This window comes from Anthonomus grandis, chromosome 9 (genome assembly GCF_022605725.1).
Source record: "Anthonomus grandis grandis chromosome 9, icAntGran1.3, whole genome shotgun sequence".
NCBI classification, from domain to species: Eukaryota; Metazoa; Arthropoda; class Insecta; order Coleoptera; family Curculionidae; genus Anthonomus; species Anthonomus grandis.
In genome coordinates, this window is record NC_065554.1 from 9,195,732 (window position 1) to 9,219,905 (window position 24,174).

At 31.0% G+C, this 24,174-nt stretch overlaps 1 protein-coding gene across 2 annotated transcripts in view; it reads left to right on the top strand.

Moving 5' to 3' along the window:
* Positions 1-24,174, top strand: part of LOC126740792 (zinc finger protein castor homolog 1-like) — an 86,316-nt gene that overhangs the window by 19,556 nt on the left and 42,586 nt on the right. For both annotated transcript variants that reach the window (XM_050446967.1, XM_050446966.1), the window contains exons 2-3: positions 2,881-2,963; positions 4,482-5,237. In XM_050446967.1, coding sequence (XP_050302924.1) covers positions 2,897-2,963; positions 4,482-5,237 — 823 coding nt within the window. In that variant the 5' untranslated portion in view covers positions 2,881-2,896. The remainder of the gene's footprint in view (positions 1-2,880; positions 2,964-4,481; positions 5,238-24,174) is intronic.

Below are 24,174 nucleotides of genomic sequence, written 5' to 3' on the forward strand. Positions count from 1 at the left end.
ATGTCAAAATATTGATTTTGTATGCTTTAGTTAAAGTTTAAGGAAAATATGAGTAGTAGAGTATAGTATCCATTTATGTTATGCTTGTAATAATTACATATTGCATTTACATCATTTATTAAAGTTTTTTTTAATTTAATTTCTATCATAGTAAATGGTTTAAATAACTTTTAATGCGACTGTGAGTTATAAGTTTTATATACAGGGTGGTGTTAGCCAGAATATATTGGTCATTTTCCGAATTTGGATAATTTGCAAAACAAGTTTAATGAAATTACTATTTTGTTTTTTGTTTCTTAATAACTTTTTCTGTTCTTATAGTCCCTTTCCAAGTTATACACCTCTGAAAACCATGCTTCTTTTTACCTTTTAAAATACTTGCTATAATTTCATAAAATTTTAGGATGATAATCAGGAGAAAAGCCTATTTAAAATAAACCTATTAGCGATATATTTATGAGCATAGAAATTTTATTTGGTAAAAATAAAAACAGCTTAATACTTTAAAATACTGGAATACGTTAAGCGTCGAGGTGATGAAAAGTTAAACAAGCCAGTAATAGATGGAATATCCAATAAGTACATTAAAAAGTTGTATTCTTCACAGGATAATTAATAAATATTGAAATTTATTTTCTTTTAATCTCTACTTTTTAAGTTTACTTACATCTTTTATCTTTTTTATTTCTAAAACCTTCCTAATATATTTAATTATTATTTGTTTTTAAATTCTTTATATGTCGTCATGTTTTCAAAACTTCAAAGATTTTCCCGGCCTTAAATCTCATCTCCAATAAAGCGGTAATTAATAGTTATCTTTTTTAATTGCGCTAAACTTAACAAAGTATCGTATTTAAGTAAGGATTTGACGGCATGTTTCACAAAATTCAACATAGAATCAAATATTTGCTACTGGTTATTAAAGTAGTAAACCTCAAAAATATACCGCTCTTAAGTTAAATCATTATGTTGTAACATTGTGTTTTTTTCCAAAGCTTCTGTTATCTTTCGTGCATTCAGGCGATCTGCACTAATGAAATAGTGTATATATTTGTTTATACTTAATAATTTTATATAAGACATTTATTAGATAGATAAATAGATCCTCGTTTTTTATATATCGTAGATTAAACTAATAAGGCAACGTTTAGTTTCATTGATTTTAAATCATTTATAAGTAATATTTCACTAAAATTACTGGTTAAACGGGTTAACATTAAAGGCGATTAATAGTAGGAAGTAATTGTATCGCTTTCGGATACGGGTAATTAGAATAATTATTTAAGTTTTATTGCATTTGGTTTTACATACAGATATCCCATTCTATAACGTAGATTCACATGAATGTATACAAAAGATCACATCTCAACCAAACATTCCAAAAACTCCTTTAAAAGTAGTGCCTCTCCTATAGAACATTAATAAGAACATTAAGGCAATTGAAAAACGTGCTTTTATTGAAAATATGATTTAAAAGAGCAAGATTTGTTGCGTATCTTTATCGCTGCAAACGGCCGATTTTATGCCTTATATGTTTTAATATTGCTGTTATGATTTTTTTTAGATTTTGAAATTGCTACATTGTTCCTAATAGATGTTGTATCTCGGCGGACTGTGAGAACGTTTTTTTTTCACGTTGGGAATTGCTGCTTTCATGATTTCGCTTAGACTTTTCGCTCAGCGGGCATTAGAGAAAAATTCTGCCGTTTTTTTCAGTTACTGTTATTTGTTGGAAAATTATGTGTGTTAAAAACGGAAACGTGGGCGCGAAGTAGTGCATTTTTTCTTATGTCTTCGAATACAACTTTAATAAAGAATGAGTTTACGTTAGTACAAATTTTAAGTACTTCAAATCATTTAAATAATTATATAATACTAAAATTATGGATTCATTAGGTTGACGGAAGTTTATTAATTTTAGGTGGTGGCTATCTATTGACCAGTCAGTAAACTATTAATATATTTTAGTGATTCATTCTAGGCTCTGATAGATTACTTAAGACATATTAGTTAAAATTTAATTATTCAAAATAAATATATGATATGGCTAAGGCTCTTTAAGCCTATAAAGTGTTCACTTGAGTCACGTAAAAGATCAAACTTTTTGTCTTGTCAAATAGTAATTTCTTCTCTATAGCAGCAGCAAGCTCTTTATCTCAACGATTTTAGCTAAAAAAAAGCTCCTTTTAAAAGGCATTTATGTATATTACACTCGTAACTCACTTCGGTAGCCACTAGGTATGTCCTGCACACGTTAAATTCATTTATATGCTAAACAGGCAATACCATGAGACAGGTAATGTCTCCTAGTGGTTTAAAATGGCCTTTAAAGTCATATCCTAGAGGCAGGACCGTCTTTTAAAGTTTTCCAGAGCAAATAAAGCATTACGATCAAATATTGTTTTCGTCAAATGGACATAAACAATTTAAAAATTGCCTATAAGCCACACCTGTTTAAATAACAAGAACAAAAGCAATTTGTCACCAATGAATATATTTGTAAGAATCATCGAGGTCCCGAAAATAACGAGTTTATATTTGTCAATTAATATTCTGAATAAAAGTCGCATTGTCAAAATCGAACTCAATTCATTATAAATAATATTTGTTGATGTATGGAGGTTTCTTACAAAACAAAAATTGATGTTATCTTTATATTGCCGAGGGAAATATTTTAATGAAATGGAATTCGTGCAGTATAATGTCTGAGTAATTTATACTATGGATCATTGTTTATACTGATCTTTTTAAAGATCAACTACTTGTATATTACGAACAGTTAATGGAATAAAAAAATGCATAACCTAATCTGATATTTCAAGTATTTTTATATTTGAAAAATGTATGAAAGCTTTACTAATATTTATTTTCTTGTTTCAGGAATGCTGCAGAATTTATGTTGGCGACAATGGCTACTGTCACTTCGGGAATCTTATCTCCAAACTCTTACGTTCTAAATACAGGTAATAATCAGTGTTTTCTATATGCGCTTATGCTGGGCAATAACTTTTAAAAATTAAAAAAATATATTATGATAAAAGCTGACCAAAAAATCTTAAAAATCCTCAATAACCTTGCGAAACATAAAACACACATACAACAATGGCCGTATACCGGCCCCCCCGTTACAAAAAAAGGGCCATCTAAACTAAAAATTCAAGATGAGACGGTGATTCTGTGAAATTGCCATCAGCACAAATTTTAATTATTTCTGGGCCGGGTTCGGTCGAAATTCTTGCAAGTTTTTATTAAAATTTGCCAAAACCAGGCACGTTTTGGCCGATGCATTCGTTTAACGAAATATTTTTGTGTAAAAACGATCCCAGACAGAATTTTTGGCAGTTTCAGAAAGAAGACCGATTTTTATTGTCTAGATATTTCGGATATGCGTTTTTTACTTAGGAGACCCAACACACCATTGGAGGTCAGTATTTTTAATTATTCCTATATCCGATTTTCTTGGTTTTTGCTTTAACGGTGGACAAAACAAAAATCGCAAAACGGGACATCTGATAAAATTTAATAATCCTTATAAAACACTTAACATGTTATCTTCGAGCTTATAGTGAAAGAAAAATACAACTTTCTAAGCAATTTACTATTTACAATCAAGAAATTGCGTTTGCATTGTAATTATAGCGCATCAGGAGATACGGCTGCATTATGCACTATCCACCTTGAATGCCACTTTTTCTGTCAATAACTCGAGAAGGCATCGAATGTTTACTCAACACTTAGACAGTCGTATTCTCAAGATTTTATGATTTAACAAAAATGCATGTTTTCACCGTTAAACAAATCCGGTATTCCGAACTCGATGTTTACTTCATTTCAACTATTTTAACACCTTTTTAACTTGGTTTGGTTCGTGCTGCTGCTATTGCACCGAATGCGTTTTCAATTTTAGGTGTTAGATTTTGTTTGTTTTGTTATAATGTTGATTAAACTATTAGGAGGTTCCCCATTAGTGTCAATAAGCGTTTTGGTTTATTTGATTAGGTTTTAAAGTATTTGTTTTTAATACTAAGTGAGAGAATCGATGGGAAAGATTTTTGAATGCTTTACCAGAGCTATATATTTAAGAAAATTTAAAATGTTGTTCTAGTCCACATGTGAACTTATTATATATATGTGATTTTTTCCATGTGAAATTAACACGCCTGTTTATGTGGTTATGCCTATATTTTAAAAGATGAGAAACGAAAGATAACATAACCCACAGCCTTCAAAATATTCAGTTGCCAATTATCATAAGAGTGAAGGAAAAAAAGAGAAGCATTCCAAATGAAACACTTGTTATGAGATCATGCTCAATCACTTGCAAAATATATATTTTTTTTTCGTTTTTAAGTAAGGCAAATACTATAAATATTATAAAAATGGTACCGTAGGCACAAATGAGATAAGAGTGCACATAAAAGGTTGTTTTTTTAGTAGCCTGTATAATATTTGGCATCTAATTGGCTATTTTTCTTTTTTAGATGCAGTAGCCTTAAAGTTGTCACATCCCGAGCCGATGGAAACTTTTCACAACAGACACTCCTTCACTCACACCGCCACCTACTCAGAATCTCATAATTCCAGTGACTCAGAACAAGAAGTGCCATACAATTCCCAATCGCCAAACCTACCACTTAACATTTCCGAACCAAAGAGAAACAAAAGGAAAAATTTCAAGCCTCGCTACTCCCAAAACCTACCTTCAGAAGACGAGGGTGCACTTAATTTAAGTGAATATAACGAAAATAATAATGTTAATAACAATGTTAGAAGAAGAAAACCTCTTGCTGGGATTAGAAAGGTTATTCAAGATTCCAGTTTTACTCCAATGGATTTAAGCGGGTCTAAACCAGATTCGGAAGCTTCTGAGAGGTTGAGTCATGACTCAGAGCTTTTGAGTCACGATTCTGAAAATAAAAATGACTCGGATAATTCTGATTCGGATGATTTTAATACCGAAAACTATCGAACGCAATCGGATAATGAGGAGACCAAAGACGATTCTGAGGATAACGAATCCAGTAAAATACCCAGTAGTTTTTCTATACATAATTTAAGCAAGCCGCATGTGTCTAAGACGACTACGAGCATGGGTCAAAATTTAAGTCCGGATCAAATATCTGAAATGAGGAATTATGCTATGAATACTATGAGAGAGCTTTTGGGAATTTATGGGTTAACTTCTGAGGTTGCGGAAAGTATATCGAGGCAGTTACCTTTAGCTGCATTTACCACAGGTAAGTGAACTTAACCTACAATTTCCTTTAATGCGTTAAAGATAATTTACGAAGTCTCTGAAAACAACCAATAAAGCAGTAAACGTTAACGCGCTTAGCGTATTTAACGGGTATACGCTTACATTATAATTCATTAAAAAAACTCAAGTTTTGATGGTGCGTTCGCGTTTTTAACATGTCTGTGTGCACAGCTGCATTTAATAAACGAATTAGAAAGAAATTGATGTTTTAAAAGCAGTAAATAGTCATAAGAATGAATGTGAGAATATCACAGTAAGAGCTTGAAACGAGTCGGAATAATAATTATTACGGAAATTTAGAAAACAAGCCAGGTCGACCCACATGTCACAAGCAACTTCATATATTTCAGTACCTATTTTTGTTGTACATTACCGGTACTGGTTGTGCTTTAAGTAACATGCCTTAAGAAGTACAAGATTTTAGTTCGGTTTTGGACTGTTTAAACATCTAGATCGTATTTATGTTATATAAAATTATTATTACTTTCAGTTTAATTTGTCTAAGCAATTCAGGCTTAGAGTCTTTGTTTATAAATATTTTTTTCACTTATATTGCAATATTGGTGCGAGTAGAGTTGAAATGAAGTTAAGAAATGTAGTAAAATCTACTTATGAAGAAATTCGCTTAAAAAATAAATGGCTTATTGAATGCGTAAATAAAATAATACGCGCTTTATATTTTTTATGAAAAAACAAATATCAAAATAATAAAAAGTTAAATGACTAAAAGCCGTTTATAATTTTTTTTTAATTAATATTGAAATTTTATCACTATCGTAAGTTTATTAGAATATTTAATTTTAATTATAATAATAATGTTTAACCTATATATTGTATTTCATTTTATTTAAAAAAACTATAATTACCTTAAGGAATATACTATATTAGGTTCGTATATGATTAAAGCACCAGTCTCAAGAAAAAAAAAGAACAAAAAAAAGTAATTCCCTTAAATCCATTTATCATTTTATGTATATTCAGAAACAAATGAAGCTGGGGTTCACTCGATTAATATTTTATTTTTATTCCTCATGTGTGGAAAAGAAAAGCAAGAGTTATTCATCTGGGTTAAAGAGAGACGCCGCAGTCTGGTTTCAGTCTCAACATCTCTAGTAGCCTGTGGGTAACGAAAATATTACGAAAACAAAAAGAAGTGAGATCAAGATGGTTTAAATGATTAATTGCACGTATGTATGGCATATCTTAAAAAGGCTTATTATAATAATTTAATACTACCAAATGCCATTATTTCTTTGTGTAACGTCGTACCCTCGCACATATCTCAAATAGTTTTTTTTTATCCATCAAGGGTTTATAGTTCACAAAAGCTGAAGAGATTTTTAGCATCTAAAGGGTCAGAAATTGGGGTTAAACGGTTTTTTCCGGACCCTTAAAGCTATTGTAAGGTTACCCATGCCAGGTAATAGTATACCTATTTTGCGTTTTGTGAGAATTCGCTAAAAAAATAGACGTGTGTACAGTAATAGGGCACTGTGGGATAAAATATTTTTTTGCGGTTTAAAATAGTAGTTCATAAATGTACATATTTGGTGTAATCCAGATGTTATTAGTAAAATAAAAAAAACATCGGGTATATCTCTTAAAAGAACAACGAATGCTTAAAAGCACATATTAAGCGAGAAAAATAAATGTAATATCCCGTAGTAAAATGTGAAACATGAAATCCGATACCCGACTGTTTCTGTCGGCCACATGTGGAGTTTACGTCAAAAGCAAAGATTTTATTTTTATTATTATTGGAAAAACTATTTGACTTATCAAGCTTTTTGAAACGTCGAGGAATTTATAAATGGTTATTATGGCCTGATGAACTGTAATAGCGCCACATGTTCATGTGTTCATATTTCTGTGTTATTTTGTTACGTTCATGGTAATACATAATTAACAAACTGTATGGTAAATTTTATGTATTTTAGTGTTGAACTCGTATAATGTACAAAATTAAAAATAGAGAGTTTAGAAATTATTATAAAGAACTTAGAAATTTACGACTAATGTAATAAGAAATGAAAAAAATGTTTTTTTGAATTTAAAAGTTTAGTCAAATCCCAAACAATTTTAGAGAGTTTTAAAACAAATGAAACCTAAGTGAGTTATGTTAATAACTTTAATACTAACGCATTTAATAAGTATTTTATTGACAGTATCCTCAAATGTGTATCAGATACAGAATTTATTTCAGACCTATATGATGACAAGACCTATGATAAAAAAGTTAAATTTAATTTTCGACCAGTGACAGAGGAGACAGTGGTTAGAATCATATCCAAAATTAAAACTCAAGCTACCGTTGTTAATGGTATAAATATTAAAATTCCTCCTTTGATCTGCCCTGATCTTCTACCTCATAATTAGAATAAATTTTTATTTAATAATCAAAATCCTTCGCTTTAGAAAAAATAAATTATAATACCTATTCCTACACCTTCAAATCCCTATGACGTATAACATTTTCGACCCATCAGTATTTTGTGCACCCTGTCTAAAATTCTAGAAAGGATTGTATTTAACCAACTAATACAACCAGCTGTAATAACTATATCTTATTCAGTTGTTATTCCCTCTACTCATCAAGGCTTTCTATTCGTACTAGTTATAGTGCAACTATTTCTTTACTCGGAGTAGCAGATGAATTACTAAGAGCTCCGACGAAGGCAATGCCAGCTGCTTAGTACTTCTCGACTATAGTAATAAAACTGTGCTCTTATAGTCTGGATAGTGATGCGATTGCCTTTATGAAAAACTATCTAAATGAAAGAAGTCAGTAACTAGTATATGGAGGTTCTAAGTCTTCGTCAATAAATAATGCTAGAACATGCCCGAGGCAGTATTTGAGGGCCTTTGTTATTGTTAGTAAATACCTGTGATTTTCCTACTCGTATTAATAATTGTAAGTTGCATTAGTACGCGGTTAACATGCAGATTTACTATTCGTCTTAGTTCGATAATATTGGTCATGCTTCTTAACTCATAAACCATGACGTAAATAGTTTTTTTGAAATTTCAAGAGCTTAAATACTTCAAAAACTAAAATGCTTATTTTTGACTAACCACAACATTAATATAATTTAAGGCTCTTTATTTTGAGCATCATGCATCTGCTCCAGACATCCTTCGCCAATTTGAAAGAACTCGTCCATTATCTCAAAGAGACTTATGTAACTAGAGAAAAAATGAAAACTCCAAGTCTCAGTCTCAAAATGTCTTTTTTATTGTTCAGGTGACATGTTTCGCTAATGAAGCATCATCAGACCTATAATAAACAGAAAAACACACGTAACTACAATAAAACCTTACACTAAAACAAAATCAAATATTAAAAATTAGATAAAATTACCTTATAGCTAGGTGACCTGCTAAGTACTGGCAAATATAATTTAAATATGAGAATACCCACATATTTTGTAATAAAAAACAATAACACGGCACAAAAATTCAACAAAAAATATAAAAAAGGGGGAAAAACGTGACTATTGAGACTATTGATGTGAGATCCTACACCTGTCACGTTTTTCCCCTTTTTTATATTTTTTGTTGAATTTTTGTGCCGTGTTATTGTTTTTTATTACAAAATATGTGGGTATTCTCATATTTAAATTATATTTGCCAGTACTTAGCAGGTCACCTAGCTATAAGGTAATTTTATCTAATTTTTAATATTTGATTTTGTTTTAGTGTAAGGTTTTATTGTAGTTACGTGTGTTTTTCTGTTTATTATAGGTCTGATGATGCTTCATTAGCGAAACATGTCACCTGAACAATAAAAAAGACATTTTGAGACTGAGACTTGGAGTTTTCATTTTTTTTTCTCTATCCTTCGCCAAGTTGCGATTGCTCTATATATCTGCAAAGAACAACTAATTCCTTAATGCTACTTAATCTATGGCATTGTTTATTGGCTTGCATTCACTGAAATTTGTAAAGTAACTTTGCCAAAGCTATAGAACTCTTACTTATGGTAGTACTACTCTCACAAAAAATTTGGTCATATAACACTCTTAGTACGTGAATTTGGTTGGTTTGATTTAAAAGAATGCTTTAAGCTGTATATAGCTGCAATGGTTTTTAAAATTAATAGTACGGGGTGTCCAAGTTATCTTTATTCTAGATTATTCAAGGAAAGTTATACACATAAGCGCGTTACCCGAAGCAGAGAGCTTTATACGGTAAGCATAAGATTTATTAAAGATCCTTAAGGTATTATGCTGTCAAACTTTTTAATTCTATTCCTTCTGACATCAGATCGGCTTCAACTTTAAATTAAAGTTTACATTTTTTATTATGTCGCAAATAGCTAACTAATTGCATTATCACATCGCTGTCGTCTTTTTTTCTAAAATTATAAACTGAAGAAAGTATATTAACAATTGTGTTAACTGAATATTTTTATATATTTAAAATTGTTTGTCAGTAATAAGCTCCAAACATATTGTACTATTGAAAAGTTGCCTGCACTGTCCACTACAATATTTGATTTTTTTTCAGCACTGATTAGGTAGAATAGCTATGCTAGACCTCGCCACACTTAAATTAGGTATTTTTGTAAATTTTTCTGATAATAAAAAGACATTTATTATTATTTCTGTTATGCTTGATTTATAACTCACTGTTGTACGGACAATCGCCCTAAGCAAGGTGGCTTTAACTATTCCAAATTAAGAAATTTTGTTACTATATTACAGGAATTTAGGATAATTGATTTCTGTAGTCTTATAAAATAATATAGTGAAAGACTAAGAGGCGAAAGGTGGCGAGGAAGACATTTAGGAATGACACCTGTGTTTGAAAGTACAATAGAAACAACAACACTTGGCCTCCATTGCTATTGAATCTCATTGGCAAGATCGATATACCTTGCCAGCTTGTTATAAATTATTGTTATTGTTATAGTAATAGTCTGTTATAGATTATATGTATTAAACACAGCAATGTCTCAGAAAAGTCTTTCTTTGTCCTTTATCAACTAAAATGATATCTGGTCGAGTAGCCAGAATAGTTCTGTCTGTAATAACACTTCCATCCCAGTACAATCGATAGTGTTAATTCTTCAGGATATTTTCCGAGGTATATTGATGGTGCAACTTCTGAGGAAGGTGCTCGTGGATTATCTTGCCTACACAGTTATAACGATGGAGATATTCTATGTGGGCAAGGGATGTACAACCTGCTGTGATGTACTGTATTATTTCTGGCGAACGGAGACATTTACAACATCTATCATCTACTACCGAAATATCTCTGACAATATATTAAGGTAAGTTCCTGAGATCTGATTTTGCATTTCGTACTTCTCCAGGAATAGATTTCCACGAGTTAGTCAGTAGTTCTATGTCGACATTTTTGCCGCTGAGTTCATAAAAGTATCTTCCACGCAGGGCTTTTTGTTTTAAGGTGTTAACTTTCTTTTGAATTTGGTACAAATTTCTCTACAATTGGTGTGACATTAGCTCTCATCTGCCAAAGTTGCCGCTTTGTAGAATAAAAAAAGTTCGGCCTTCTGAAGGAGCACTTCTGCAAGTTGGCTTTTTGCTTATCATGAAGAGATGAAATATCAAATACCCCTTTACCTACGTAAGCTCTTGGCAGCGTTACCTCTTCTAACGCTGATTTCCGATTGTGGGTTTTGCACTTCGAGTTTTTTATCATTGTTGTTCGCGTATTTTTTTTAATTTCTTCTAAATCAGTCTTCGTACATTTGACTAATCCAAACATGTATGTCAGCACTGTTATAGAATAAGTGTAAATGGCTTTCACCATATTCTTAGGATTTAGCCTTGATTTCAAGATATTTTAAGGCGAAGAAATTTTTCATATAATATTCCGTTTAATGACACGAGGATATGTTCGTATCGATTGCTGAAACCAAGGCATTTCTATATCTCATTTTCTTCCATGGGCATTTGTAATTCTCTACTTTCAAGTTCGAATCCAGTAGTGATGTGGACACCTCTTAGTCTAGTTCAAAATTCTTGCATATAATTTCTTGCAGAGAATTCCCTTCGAAAATATCCTTTTTTATATCTATTAATGGTGTCTCCATTATACCTTCGCTGTATAATATATTATTATTATTATTATTATTATTATTATTTAAAGACATTACTTTTTCAATAATATATAATTTATTTCAATAAATAATAATATATTATTATTATCTAAAATAATATTTGAAACTTTATTTTAAAATTACCAAAAAATACAAATATGTCAAATAGGATTTTTTAAATCATTGTAAAATAAAGCCTCTTTTCAAGCTCATCGTATTATAGTTAGTATAGTACTTCTTTAATCAGTAGGTGCCTACTTTATAATCTGCCTACTTCTAGATTCTAAAATGCTAGAACTGAATAGAAGAAGTTGAATTTTTTTTGATTTAGGATTTTATGTTAAGGATATCTTAAACGTAGTTTTCTCCTTGGAGAGTTTTCCTGGACAATAATCTTCTTTTATATTTTTCCGTTTTTTTCCTAGCGACGAATCTTATCTATCTCGTACTTGAGAGTTGTTGATCTTTGTATTTACGGTAGCCTATGCTTTTTTAAACTCTATAATTATAATGTGCATTGGAATGTTATTTCTTTGAAATTCTAATTTATTTTAAGATCGTGCTAATTAGGTGAAAACTTTTATAACTTATTATTTGCATTATTACTCTAAATTTCTCAGTTTGCAGAATTATTTTAGGTGCAGCTTTCGAATTTTTTTTTCAGTACAGTACCTTTTATTAGACAACACTTTCATACTATGCATCAGTCTATGAAAGTTGAGTTCTTTAAATAATCTGCTCTGGAAAGTACGTGAGTTTACTGCTTCCTGTACTTGAATATAAAATTTAAAGTGGTTACTCAATAAACTCACATTTAAGTTCGTTCAACATTTTTAAATAACTGTAAGCAAAGAAGAATTATCATGCATGCGTAAATATGGAGTGCTGAAAAAGGACCATTAGAAACTGCTCTTGCTAGCATCTTACTCTCCTTTTAAGATAATCACAGTGATTTATTTCATTAAGTGACTATTTTCTAAAAAATTTTAATAAATGACATAATAAAACTATTCATTAGACTTCTAGACAACTGTAAAAATATTCTTACTATCTTAAATCATAAGCAATTATTACACAAACTATAGCGTTGGCTCGGTTGATTGACCAAATAAGAATAAACTGAAAGACCGATGAATTCCTCACCATCCAAAAGTTTGTTTTATACTTTTTTGGTCTTAAAGAAAATAAGCCGAATCATTGAAAAAGTTGCATGATCATCGAAATTAATGTATAAAAACTCCGAAAATTCTTGGTGGGTTCTTTAAGTTTTTACAGGCGGTCCAAGTTTATAAAAAGGCTCGACGGTCAGTTAATTTCCGATGATTTTTATGCTTAATTTATTCAATTAAATTACATTAGAGTGAATACTCCGATATCTCTTTGTTCTTTAAAATTAATGAGTTCTTTATATAACTGTAATCTCATATATTTCTACAAAATCTCTTCAAAGGTAATTTGCTTAAAAAAACACCTATTCATTATTAAAAAAAAACTTACTCTTTTTCAATGTCAAACTATCGCTTCGAGGTAAGTCATTAAAACTGTTCTTTCGGTACTTTTGTTACCAAAAACGATTTTTGCCAAGTGATTAGAAACAAAATTAAAATCCGGTAAAATAAAGTAGGTACGCCTTATTTGTTAAAGAATTAAAATTAACTTTAATGTACAGATAGTTAGGTTCAGTCTATTTAGCCTAGATTCAGAAGCGTGAGGAGATTTAGCACAAAAAATTTAACGATAGCAACAAAGACTGCGGTAAATCTAAAAGTATTCAAGGTAATATAAAAATTGAATGTTAAAAAATACAATGGATTTAATTATACCCACCAGTCTTTCCCAATTTTTAAGCAAGTTAATTAACCTCCGATTCGAAGAAGGCGTCAAAAAAAGCGGAATTTACCAAAAACATAATATGCTGCTCAGTTAATTATGAACTGCTTTTTTTTCAATATAATGTAACAATATAAAACCTACATGCAATATTACATAATTTCTCATTTTAAAAGGTTCCCTAATGGCTTAAGTCATTTAGTTTTAAATTAAAAAAAGTATCGTGGCTGTTATACAAGTTTCACGAAAGCAATTTAAATGATTAAAAGAAAAATTATATTTCCTTAAAATCCTAGTTGGGATTTACATAAATAAACCATTTACCAGTATTTCTTTGCTAAAACCGTCTTAAATGTGTGCGGACATTAAAAAAAAGTTAAATTACATTCAAGTGGGTCAACTTATCAAATCTGAAATTAATTTATATCGAACGTTGATGTTTGCTGATTTTTTTATTACGGTATTTTGACACAACCAACTAATGAATCACCGCTAAGATTAAAATATATCATGGGGGATCCATTTAAAATCTATTATAAAAATTTTAAACGATTTATCAGAATTGATGCTAATAGTAATACGCTTATTAATGACTGGCAAATTTATTGCGTAGAAAAATACATCCTGTATTACAAAATTATAATATTGAGATATTTTTACAATTTGATATTATTTAAATGAATGATTAAATGATGAAAAATTTAAATTAGTTATTATTTAAAAAATTAATCTTTGTATATGCATCTATGTAAAAACAGAAATAAGATTCTTATATATTATAATATTTTAACATAAGTTTTAAATATTTTTTTAATTTTTGTTTTATTAAGAGAGAATAATTTATTTTTAGATTAAGCCTTTCGTAACTTTAAGAATATTCAGGATATATATGTAAATGGACATTTTTTAAATAGAATTAAATGACATTCAAAACATGTTTCTGTCTCTCTTTTTTGCAGTTACTCGCCTGGTTTAGCCTAATAGGAGTGTACACGAGACACTCTCCGTACTTGAATTCATATGCGTCTATTCGCTGTATGTGGAGAACTCCTTATTTACTGATTAAAAGATTCTCCCTACATATCTACGTCAGCATGTCAAATTACGATTTCGTTAATACGAGTTTGTGCGAGATTCTTTAAATTTCAATAAGATAATAATAGTTTTCTTTTGCAATTACTCGTTCAGTTTCCTCGAGTACACTGCTTGCTCGATAGATGAAATAGAGGAAGCACTTTTCGCATTTCTTCATAATATATTGATCTTTATCACCAATTGAGCAAACACTATAAAGCTCAAATAATTTGTTTCATACTATGTAAATGAATTAATATATTTTTTCGTTGTGTGTAAGTGTTTAGACTTTTAAAATTAACAAATGTTCAGTATATTTATACGTAGTTGGTCATTATAACGAGTTACAGGGTGTTTCAGAACTATGGGATCAAACTTCTGGGGGTTATTCAGTGCAACAGAAGAATCCATTTGAGTATAGTAACCCATATCCGGAAATGCGTCACTACGCCACTACGGCCCTAAGACGCGTTAAAACTTATAAAAAACATTAATTACCTAAATAGGATCTGCTGCATTTATTTTTTCCTTTTGTACATGATACCATAACAACAATTATTTAAAATCAACGCTTATCAATGTCAATTCTTAATGTCATGTTTAAAAATTTTATAGCTTACAATTTTTAAACATTTATTGCTAATGGAAAACTTTACCAATCAAGAATTGGCGGATATGCATTTGGCATACGGATCAACAAACTGCAATGCACGAACAGCATCGCGGTTGTATCATGAACGTTATCTCAAACGACAGCATCCTGGATACAAAAAGTTTATTGCGGGTTATTGGCGGCTCGCTGAGACAGGCATGTTTAAGACCAAGATGCATGATACTGGTGTTGCTCAAACCATAAGAACGGTCGAATTTGAAGAAGAGGTGCTTCAGCGAGTTGCCGATGAATCATCAAATAGCACACGCGGCGTCGCTAAGAATATAAATACGAGTAACGCTTCTGTCTGGCGGGTACTACACGAGCAACAACTCCATTCTTACCACTTCCAGAAAGTTCAAGGTATGACTGCAGCCGATTATCATCCTAGAGTTCAATTTTGTCGATGGCTTCTGGATCACATCATTGCACAACCAAATTTTTTACGATATGTTTTGTGGACCGATGAACCTCTTTCACAAGAGACGGTATTTTTAATAGTAGGAATAGCCATGTTTGGGACGAAGAAAATCCTTATGCAATTTTTCCAAGAAAACATCAGAATCGTTGATCTGTCAACGTTTGGGCAGGCATTGTTGATGATTATTTAATTGGGCCATACCTTATACCGGAACGGTTAACAGGACCTATTTATCTGCGTTTCTTGGAGGAAGTTCTCTTAGAACTATTTGAAAATGTTCCACTAAACGTTAGACAGCAAATGTGTTTTCAGCATGATGGAGCGCCGGCTCACTTTGCTGTACAAGTACGCGAGTATTTGGCTCAGCGGTTTGGGCACCGTTGGATTGCCAGAGGTGGAGCAGTTTCTTGGCCTCCTAGGTCACCCGATTTAACGTGGCTCAATTTTTTCTTGTGAAGAAATGTCTTTAGTCTACGAAACTGTAGTAGAATCAGAGCTAGACTTAATTGGACGAATAACAGCAGCATTTGAAATCATTTAAAACGAGGATCAAATTTTTAGTGTAGTCCGCCGAAATCATGTGCGGCGTTTAAATCGGTGCATTGAGGTTGGAGGAAGACGTTTTAAATAATTGTTGTGATGGTATCATATACAAAAGGTAAAAATCAATGCATTAATTTTTTTTCTAAATTTAAATGCGTCTTAGGGCCGTAGTGGCGTAGTGACACATTTCCGGACATAGGTTCTTATACTCAAATGGATTCTACTGTTGCACTGAACAACCCCTAGAAGTTTGATCCCATAGTTCTGAAACACCCTGTAGATAGAAAAATTATATAGAGTATGTAAACACTAGCTATTTTTTGTAAACCCATTTTAAGTTAGTATTATGACACTTAATACAGAAGAAATAATTTCTTCAAATTAATTATATGAAATATTATAATAATAATGAAACGTTAGCATTTGCAAGTATTTTTATAGACAAGTAATAAGAAAAAAATAATGTGTTTGGCCACCCCGCAGGTGAATATACTGCCGTATATATCTAGACATCGTTAAATAAGATGATCTGTGGCGGATAGTTCAATGTGGTAAGTCTCCTCCTTATCATCTTCCATCTTTACTTGTTTAATGGGGTTTAAATCTGGTGAACGGGGTGGCCACCAAACAGTAACGTCTGCTTCTTGAAGAAAGTCGGTAGTATGACGAGCAATAAGGGGACGTGTGTTATCTTGTTGGTAAAGGACGTATAGATGACTCTCTAGATAAGGCAGTAAAGTGGGTTATAGGACATCCTCAACATAACGCGCAGCATTCATATTGCCTTGAACAAAGAGAAGGGGCTACCATTGAGTATAGCCCCACAAACCATTACTCCAAGTCCAATGCCACTCCGTTCGCCATGGTGGCATCTTAATGTTCTATGGCCATCGTGTAAACCTAGGCAGAACTATAATTCGTCGCTGAAGATGCCAATCTGCCTTCTTTTTGCCGTTCTTTGCTCCAGTTCAAACGTTGATGACAGTAGCCCTCATTCAGAGGCAGCCCTAACCGTGGACGGTGCGAAAGAAGTTCACGGACTGAAATGCGAGGGACACGAAGTTGGCCAATTGGCCTTCTTCATGTCCCTCTACTTTTTCTATCCATAGCCAACATACATGCTTTACCATCATTGCAGTACATTAACACGGCTTTTCACGATAGGACAAACTAATATAACATTAGGCAATAATTCTAACCCTGTCAAATTCGCTAATATGTTGATTATTTGGACGTCTTCAAACTCGAGGCATTTTGTTATGCTTAATACTAGTAAACGGACGAGTAATAGAGATAAAACTTTGTCGTTTTTTCCATAGCATGTTTTAAATTTAGTCATTATGCTGCCAAAAAATCAAGTTTAAGCAATTATTCCTCCTGGATGTAACACTTCTTAAGTCAGTGACTATACTTATTTTTTAATATCCCAAAAAGGTTTTTTTGTGTTAATTTAAACAAAATAAAGATAAATAAGAAACAGACGTCCATTTTAAATTACAAAGTCAAACTACCATTCGATCGTAAATTCCGGGAAAGTATATGTTCTCTTGAGAAACAAAACACACATAAAGCGTGGATTTACAGTGAAGTGGTTCCCTGAAGTGTTTTATTAAAATTTTTATTTCTTTCGAGTGGCTTTGAGACGTTGAACAGACAGAAAATTTCACTGTTTACTTTTAAACCCGGCTCTGATTACACTATGCATGTGAATGAATATTAATTATTATCTTTATGCATAAAAAGCAAGAAATATTCTAATAATAATTTAGTTTCACACCTGTTTTTAATAACTCTAGAGAAAAAAATTAAGGGTTAAAAACCTTTTGATCATCTCTTTCTTTCGTTTAGTATTAAAAAAAAACTCTCTTATAACGTACTTTTAACCCTTTCAAAGCTAATACAGCGTGCCTCCATTGTTTCTCGAAAAATCTGTTTCTCACGATCATTTATCAACCGGAGGAAAAAAATTAAAATATATGGTAAAGGTTTTATGGGTTAAAAATAAGTTTTTTGGTTGACGGTTTTTTTAAATAATAAAGAAAGGAGGTATTAAATTTCATTTTTTATATAACAGTATCAAATGTACTACAAGATAGATCCAAGTAGGTAGAGTTAATTTAATCCTTTATGGCTTATCAATTTAGAAATAATAGTATTTGTAATTAAAGAGTTTAATAGTAAGTGTATTAAAATAAAAAATTCATAATTTTGCCATTTAAAACTACTTATTGACCACGGGTTCTCATTGTTTTTAATAAATTTGACAAATGTTTGTCAAAGCTTTGCTACGTTTATTTAGGCTAAAAATATCTACTGTTAGCCCTGAAACAGCGGCAGCTATGGTTTCGTTGATTTCAGATAGATAAAGTGAGCGTTCTCTTGCCCAACGTTATTATTCCGTATCAAACAGCACTGTGCACTGTATTTATACACGTTTTTTTGGAAATTGGCCGAGAGGTTTTAGATGACCGGTAACGAAGGACAAATGCTCATAATGGTGCTTTATTATCTTACAAAGTCTCTGAGATGATCATGCTACAGCTTTAGGAATCAGAAATCGACTAATCGACTGAAACATCATGTTTGGAATATGAAAGTTTGGAATATAAAGCGACTGGATCGTTAAACGAAGTCTTTGTGAAGCAAATTTTGTTAGTCATAGACCCGCCTCAGGTTCAAAGCTTCTTGCTATCGCGTCCAGGCGACTTTATTTGACCATGAACACTAGGGTAAAAATGAATGGAGAGTTTACTGATAGATGAGTTTACTGATACGTCGACATTGAACTTACGGTTCTTCAGATCAGTCGTTAAATGGTATATCAAAAAGCACAAGGACATTTTGCATTGTATACCCTTTAGTAATAGGCTAAGCTTCCAAGGGGTTTTACATATAGTGTGGGCTGGAATTTCTCTGGAAAGAAGCACGCACAGAGTTATACGTCATTCCAAGACCCCTTTAACTGCTGTTAGGTACATTAATGATATTCTGCAAGATTTTGTTGTTCCTTAAATTGATTGTATTACACACCGTGAGAATGACTTAAACGATAAAGACATTCCTGTCTTGGAGTGGCAAGCAGTAAGTCTAAATGCGAATTGAATTGAGTATGTTTGGAACATACTTGCTCGAAGAATATGAAGTCGTGTTCCTAACCTTAAATAAATAAGAATACGCTCTTTTAGACGAAAATATTCGTTACTTAATTTTAGCTATGCCAAGAATAATGAAAGCATTCAAGAAAATATTAAAAATTCCCCTCCGTAGTTTTTGCTAGCAATATGGTTTATTTTTTTACAATATATAGTCTTTTTAGCAAACTACCAATTTGTGGGTTTTCGTAGTGTTCTAATAAGAAACATGTTCAAATAAGTGCTTGATTATTGCTAGAAATTACTAAAACATGTTATGTTATATGTGTGTAAGTTATTAGAATAATACAAGCAAACATACATTTTTTTTACTTTAAATAGTCAGCTGGTAATATTCCTTAGAGCAAGCTCATAAAAGAGAGGAATGGTTTTTAGGAAACTAATTTTTAAAAGGTCATATCTATAACATATTTAATTAAATGATATAATATTAGGTTCTTGATTTAAAACTAATTTAGTTTTCTTTAATAGAAGCATAATTAAATGAGGTCCGGTGCACGTTTCATCATTTATGTATTTATATATACATATATATCGATGAGATCGAGATCATATCCTTGCATAATGCTACTATTATACTTCAAAAAAACCGACTTAATGTGGGTTTTTTTAGTAGTAGATATAAGGAATATCCGGCACCAAGAACTATTTAATGTTTTGTAAATTAAGTTTTATTAATTATGTGTTGTCTGCCTCGATTGTCATAATCTTTATGCGAACTTTAGAGTCTTTCGTCCCTGAGTAATCTGTAATTTAACCCAGGAGTGTTAAGTATTTACATAGGACTCGTTAAACTTCTTAGCCTCCCTTCCCCAATCTGAAGGTCGCATCACTCATTTATCCCACAAGTTTTATTAGAGCAGCAGTTTTGACATAAGTCACTATAATATGCTAGAAAGTTGATTTTTCAGCTACTGAAATAAGGCTGTAAATTTCACTTTTCCTACGTATGTACTTTTATGTTAATTAACACACCATGACATCATATATCTGGAATTTGGTTAGTATGTCCCTCGACAAAAAATTGAAATTACAATTTGGCAAAGTTTTAAAAAATGTTATCATTATGTCATACGTTGCCAAATAAGGCTTGATATGGAGCTGGTGGTAAATCATTCGAATGATTATAGAACAACCGCAAGCACCAGATTATTCCTAACAAGGTTATTTGCTTAACTACAAAAAAGTCTTATACTAAGTAGTTAACTCACTATAAGACTTTTCACTCAGCAAGATGTTTCAAAAGTTAATGAAGGTAGAATCGAAGAAAATTGAAAAAAAAACACATCAAAAAAAAAATAATGACATAACAGGCATAGTCCATTGTTCTTATTTTGAATAATAGGGAACGACATTTTGATTAATAACGTTAGATACGTTTGGATTCCATTGTATACCGCGGGTGGTATTTTAACTCAAACCACCCGTTGAGACCGCTCAGTGTATTATTTTTATCGTTTTCAGCCCTTTTTACTAGGACGTGTTTTAATGCGGTTTTTGTGGAAAAAATGTTTATTAACGCACAGCGATAGAAATAATAAGAGAATCGCATTTGAATATATTAAGCATATATTTATTGATTTAATAATAATTATATGCCATAACAATAAAGAGCACTTATTCAGAATCGAAAAAGAATGTTACAAAACAAGTTTATTCAAATGTCGCCATGGAACATTGTGAGCGGAATTTAGAAAGAATTAAGGTTAAGTTAGATACTGGGTATTAGAGGTGACTAGGCATACGCATAATGCTGGTAAGTAATAAACGATCATTTTAAATACAATGGCGCTGGGCGGCACTCCTCCGAAAAAATATTAACAACATATTTAAAATTACCATTGAATTGGGTTAAAATTAGGTGTTTTCACTTGAAGAATGGGTTGATGTTGTTTCGGAATTTTTCGGTAAATGCGAGACGGACTATTAGCATTATCGGAGGCGTATGTATATAGGAAAAGATTGAATGGATTAAGAATGAGCAAACAAATAACTCGGTAATTCAACTGCTGATGTGTTTAATTCTATATTAATTTACAAAAGGTTTTTTAATAATTTAAATCTATAGCTAATGATTTTTAAAAAAGACCTATATAATTATAATTGGGTATTCTTAGCGGTTAAGCAGTTGTTATCTTGTAATGTTATAATGTATGAATGTGTTATCTGCTGAATAAATTATTATTATTACTATTATTATTATTTTACCATTTTAATACACGATTTTCTGTACAACACGTAAAACGGGCGTTCTCTGCAATTACATCAACTTTTTTGAGAACTCACTATCTTAATCAGTTTATATATGACATTTTGGTTCAATTTTTTATCTTATAGCACAGTCTAACAAAAATCTACAAACTTTGCTTATAGCTTAATTTTAGCTCTTAAAATGAATATAAAATTGAATAGTCTAGTCCTAAACATTATTTATTTGAAATTATTTTTTTCTCACAATACTTTAAAATCGTCGCAGTAACATTTAGATACGCCTGTTCAGCATTTAGTTAAATAAAGTCGTAAAACGTAAAATGCCATTAATTCGAAATTGTAAATTGTTATTCTCCGTATTTAAGTTATTTCTTTTGTCCCATGACGGTTTTTGCTTTTTATGGAGATTCGTGGCATGAATATTGAGAAGCTTTTAACTAATTATTCAATAAAAAAATCGATAATGTATTTCCGTCATCAACTCCAACCTATGTTTTCATCGACCTTTGCCTCTTCAAAGCCATATTTAGCGAAACCAGATAACATATCTTCAAAATCGTGATTATGTAGATAAGTGTACTCTTTCTTTGTGGCGTTCAATTGTTTCTATACGGCCGGAAAAAATATTGAAAAACCTGTAATTTCATATTCATAATGTACTTAAGATCGTAGAGACTTCATATCTTAAAAACCTGTTGTACCCGGGAGAACAATAGGCTTGGGATTTGTTCGAAATAAATTACTAAGAGTCAGGATTTAAAAAAATACAATCGTTTCATTTAAATATTTTTCGTACCTGTGTTTAAACTTTTCAAGAAGATTTATTAATTAAGTGCCGATTATTGCTTCTAATGCCTAATATAAATTGATTAAATTTTTTATAAAAGTTGAAAATAAAAATGTTGTTATTTTAACCGTTGGGCTTATTATATTTTTACGTCAAAAGTGTATCCTAATATTGACAAATAGAATAATGTCTTTTGATAATAATTGGATTGCTATTAGAAGAAGATAATGGAATGGGATCGAATGAGGGTTATGCAAAAACTAGCAGAAGCGCCATTTATTAGTCAATTGGGCTGAATGATATCTTGGACATATCCCACTTCTAGAAAAAGGAATTAATTTTATTAAATTTGTAAATTTTCCCTAAATAGATAACAATTATTTTTTATTTTACCACAATCGAATTTCTATTATTGATGCCCTAATTAAAAGCGCAACCTTGAAATAGATTTTATTTAATTTTTTTATTTTTTATTATTAAGTGGCAAATGTAGAAAAAATTGGTTAAAAGCATCTTGTAATATATTCAAATAAATATTATATTGGTTTATATTATATAACTTGTTATTATTATATAACTCTAAAATATAAGTCTATGAGTTTCTTTTATTTATCTTATGCTCAACATAATTTCTTATTATCTTTTTAGATTGCTAGAACATTTATATTGATTTTTTATATAAGAAACTCTCACAATAATAAAAATTATATCATCATCAACTTTAAAACTTATCATATTTTCATTAACTTATTTATTTTATTGTAGTCTACCGAACCCTATATATTTTTTTAAAGAAAACATCAAACTATAAATTATACTTTTTTTACCCCTCGTCAAAAAAGGTCCCTATCATTTACCACACATTAAGTCGTATCACCTCAAATTCTCTTGTAAGTTCTGTAAATCATTCCTTTAAAGGCAACATCCCATCCAACTCATAACTTTCAAAAACTTCCATTTAGGGTGTTAAATTGACTTGGGCTACTGTAGTTTTTACCTGCTTTAGTGTGTGAAATTCCATTTTTACGGATATTTTTAAGGGTAAATAACCCCAAAACCGAGGGTGCAAGGTGTCGACGGATTTTTTTACCCTCCTTTTGTAAGATGATACCGGTATTAAGAAATATCTGCTGATGTCTGGTCCATGAGAAAATTTAGGGTTAAACCCGGAATCTATGGTAAATTGGGCAATTTTTCAATAAGTTTCCCCTTTAAACTAGGGGCGCTCGCCAAGATTTTTGCCCTCTTCCTATTGTTTGTTTGCGCTTAATTTTTTTCACGGTAAATCTCACGTTTTGTTCTTCAGGTAAAAAAAGATAAAAATGAGAAAAAAGAGAATAAAATAATTGGTTGATGTATTTTAATGTTGACTTAGGATTTTTTATATCGATAAAAGGATTTTGAAAATATGAGGGTCCGTTTTTTGTACGTTCAAGGGTTGATATTTGATAGTAAGGATTAAAATTCGGTTGAATAGGATGGGGGATTTAAGAACTGTGCGAACTTTCTGCTAAATACTAGGGAAAACTCAAGGCTAGAAATAAAGCAGTATTATTTTTTTTAAAACGTTAAGGTCAAACAAGTTTGGAAACACAATGCCAAAAAATTTACATAATAATAGATACTATTAAAATTAGATACTTATAGGATACGGTAAAATACTAATTACCATCAAAACTAATTTTCAGATATGATTATCTGATATGTTGTAATAATTATAATCTTTCAAAAAAACTTTTTTAATATATTTAAATTTGCTGTTATTTATTCAGTGCTCAAATTGCTTCACATTTCAAATTACGTTTTTTTTTACCTATAGTTGTCTAGCAGGTATTGTATAAAAAACTCTAGTCATCATACACCTGGTTTGGTTTTTTTTAAAGATCTTGCTGGGAAAAAATTAAAGACATAATCTTTTTGATTAGTATCTTTTGAACTAAGATTATTTATTATTGAACATGTTTCTTGGTAATTACATTATTTCGGTTTTTTAAAGTTTAGATGCCAGAATTATAATTTCTATAGTAACCCTAATTTTATTAATAATCTAAACAGAACTGAAGTAGGCGTCTATCAAGTCTCTTTTTTTGTTTGTTTTTCAATCGCAAAGCCCACGTTAATTCGTCCATTCAGTTTCTCAGTTTATTTAAATTCTGACTTTTAATTAACTGAGCAAATAA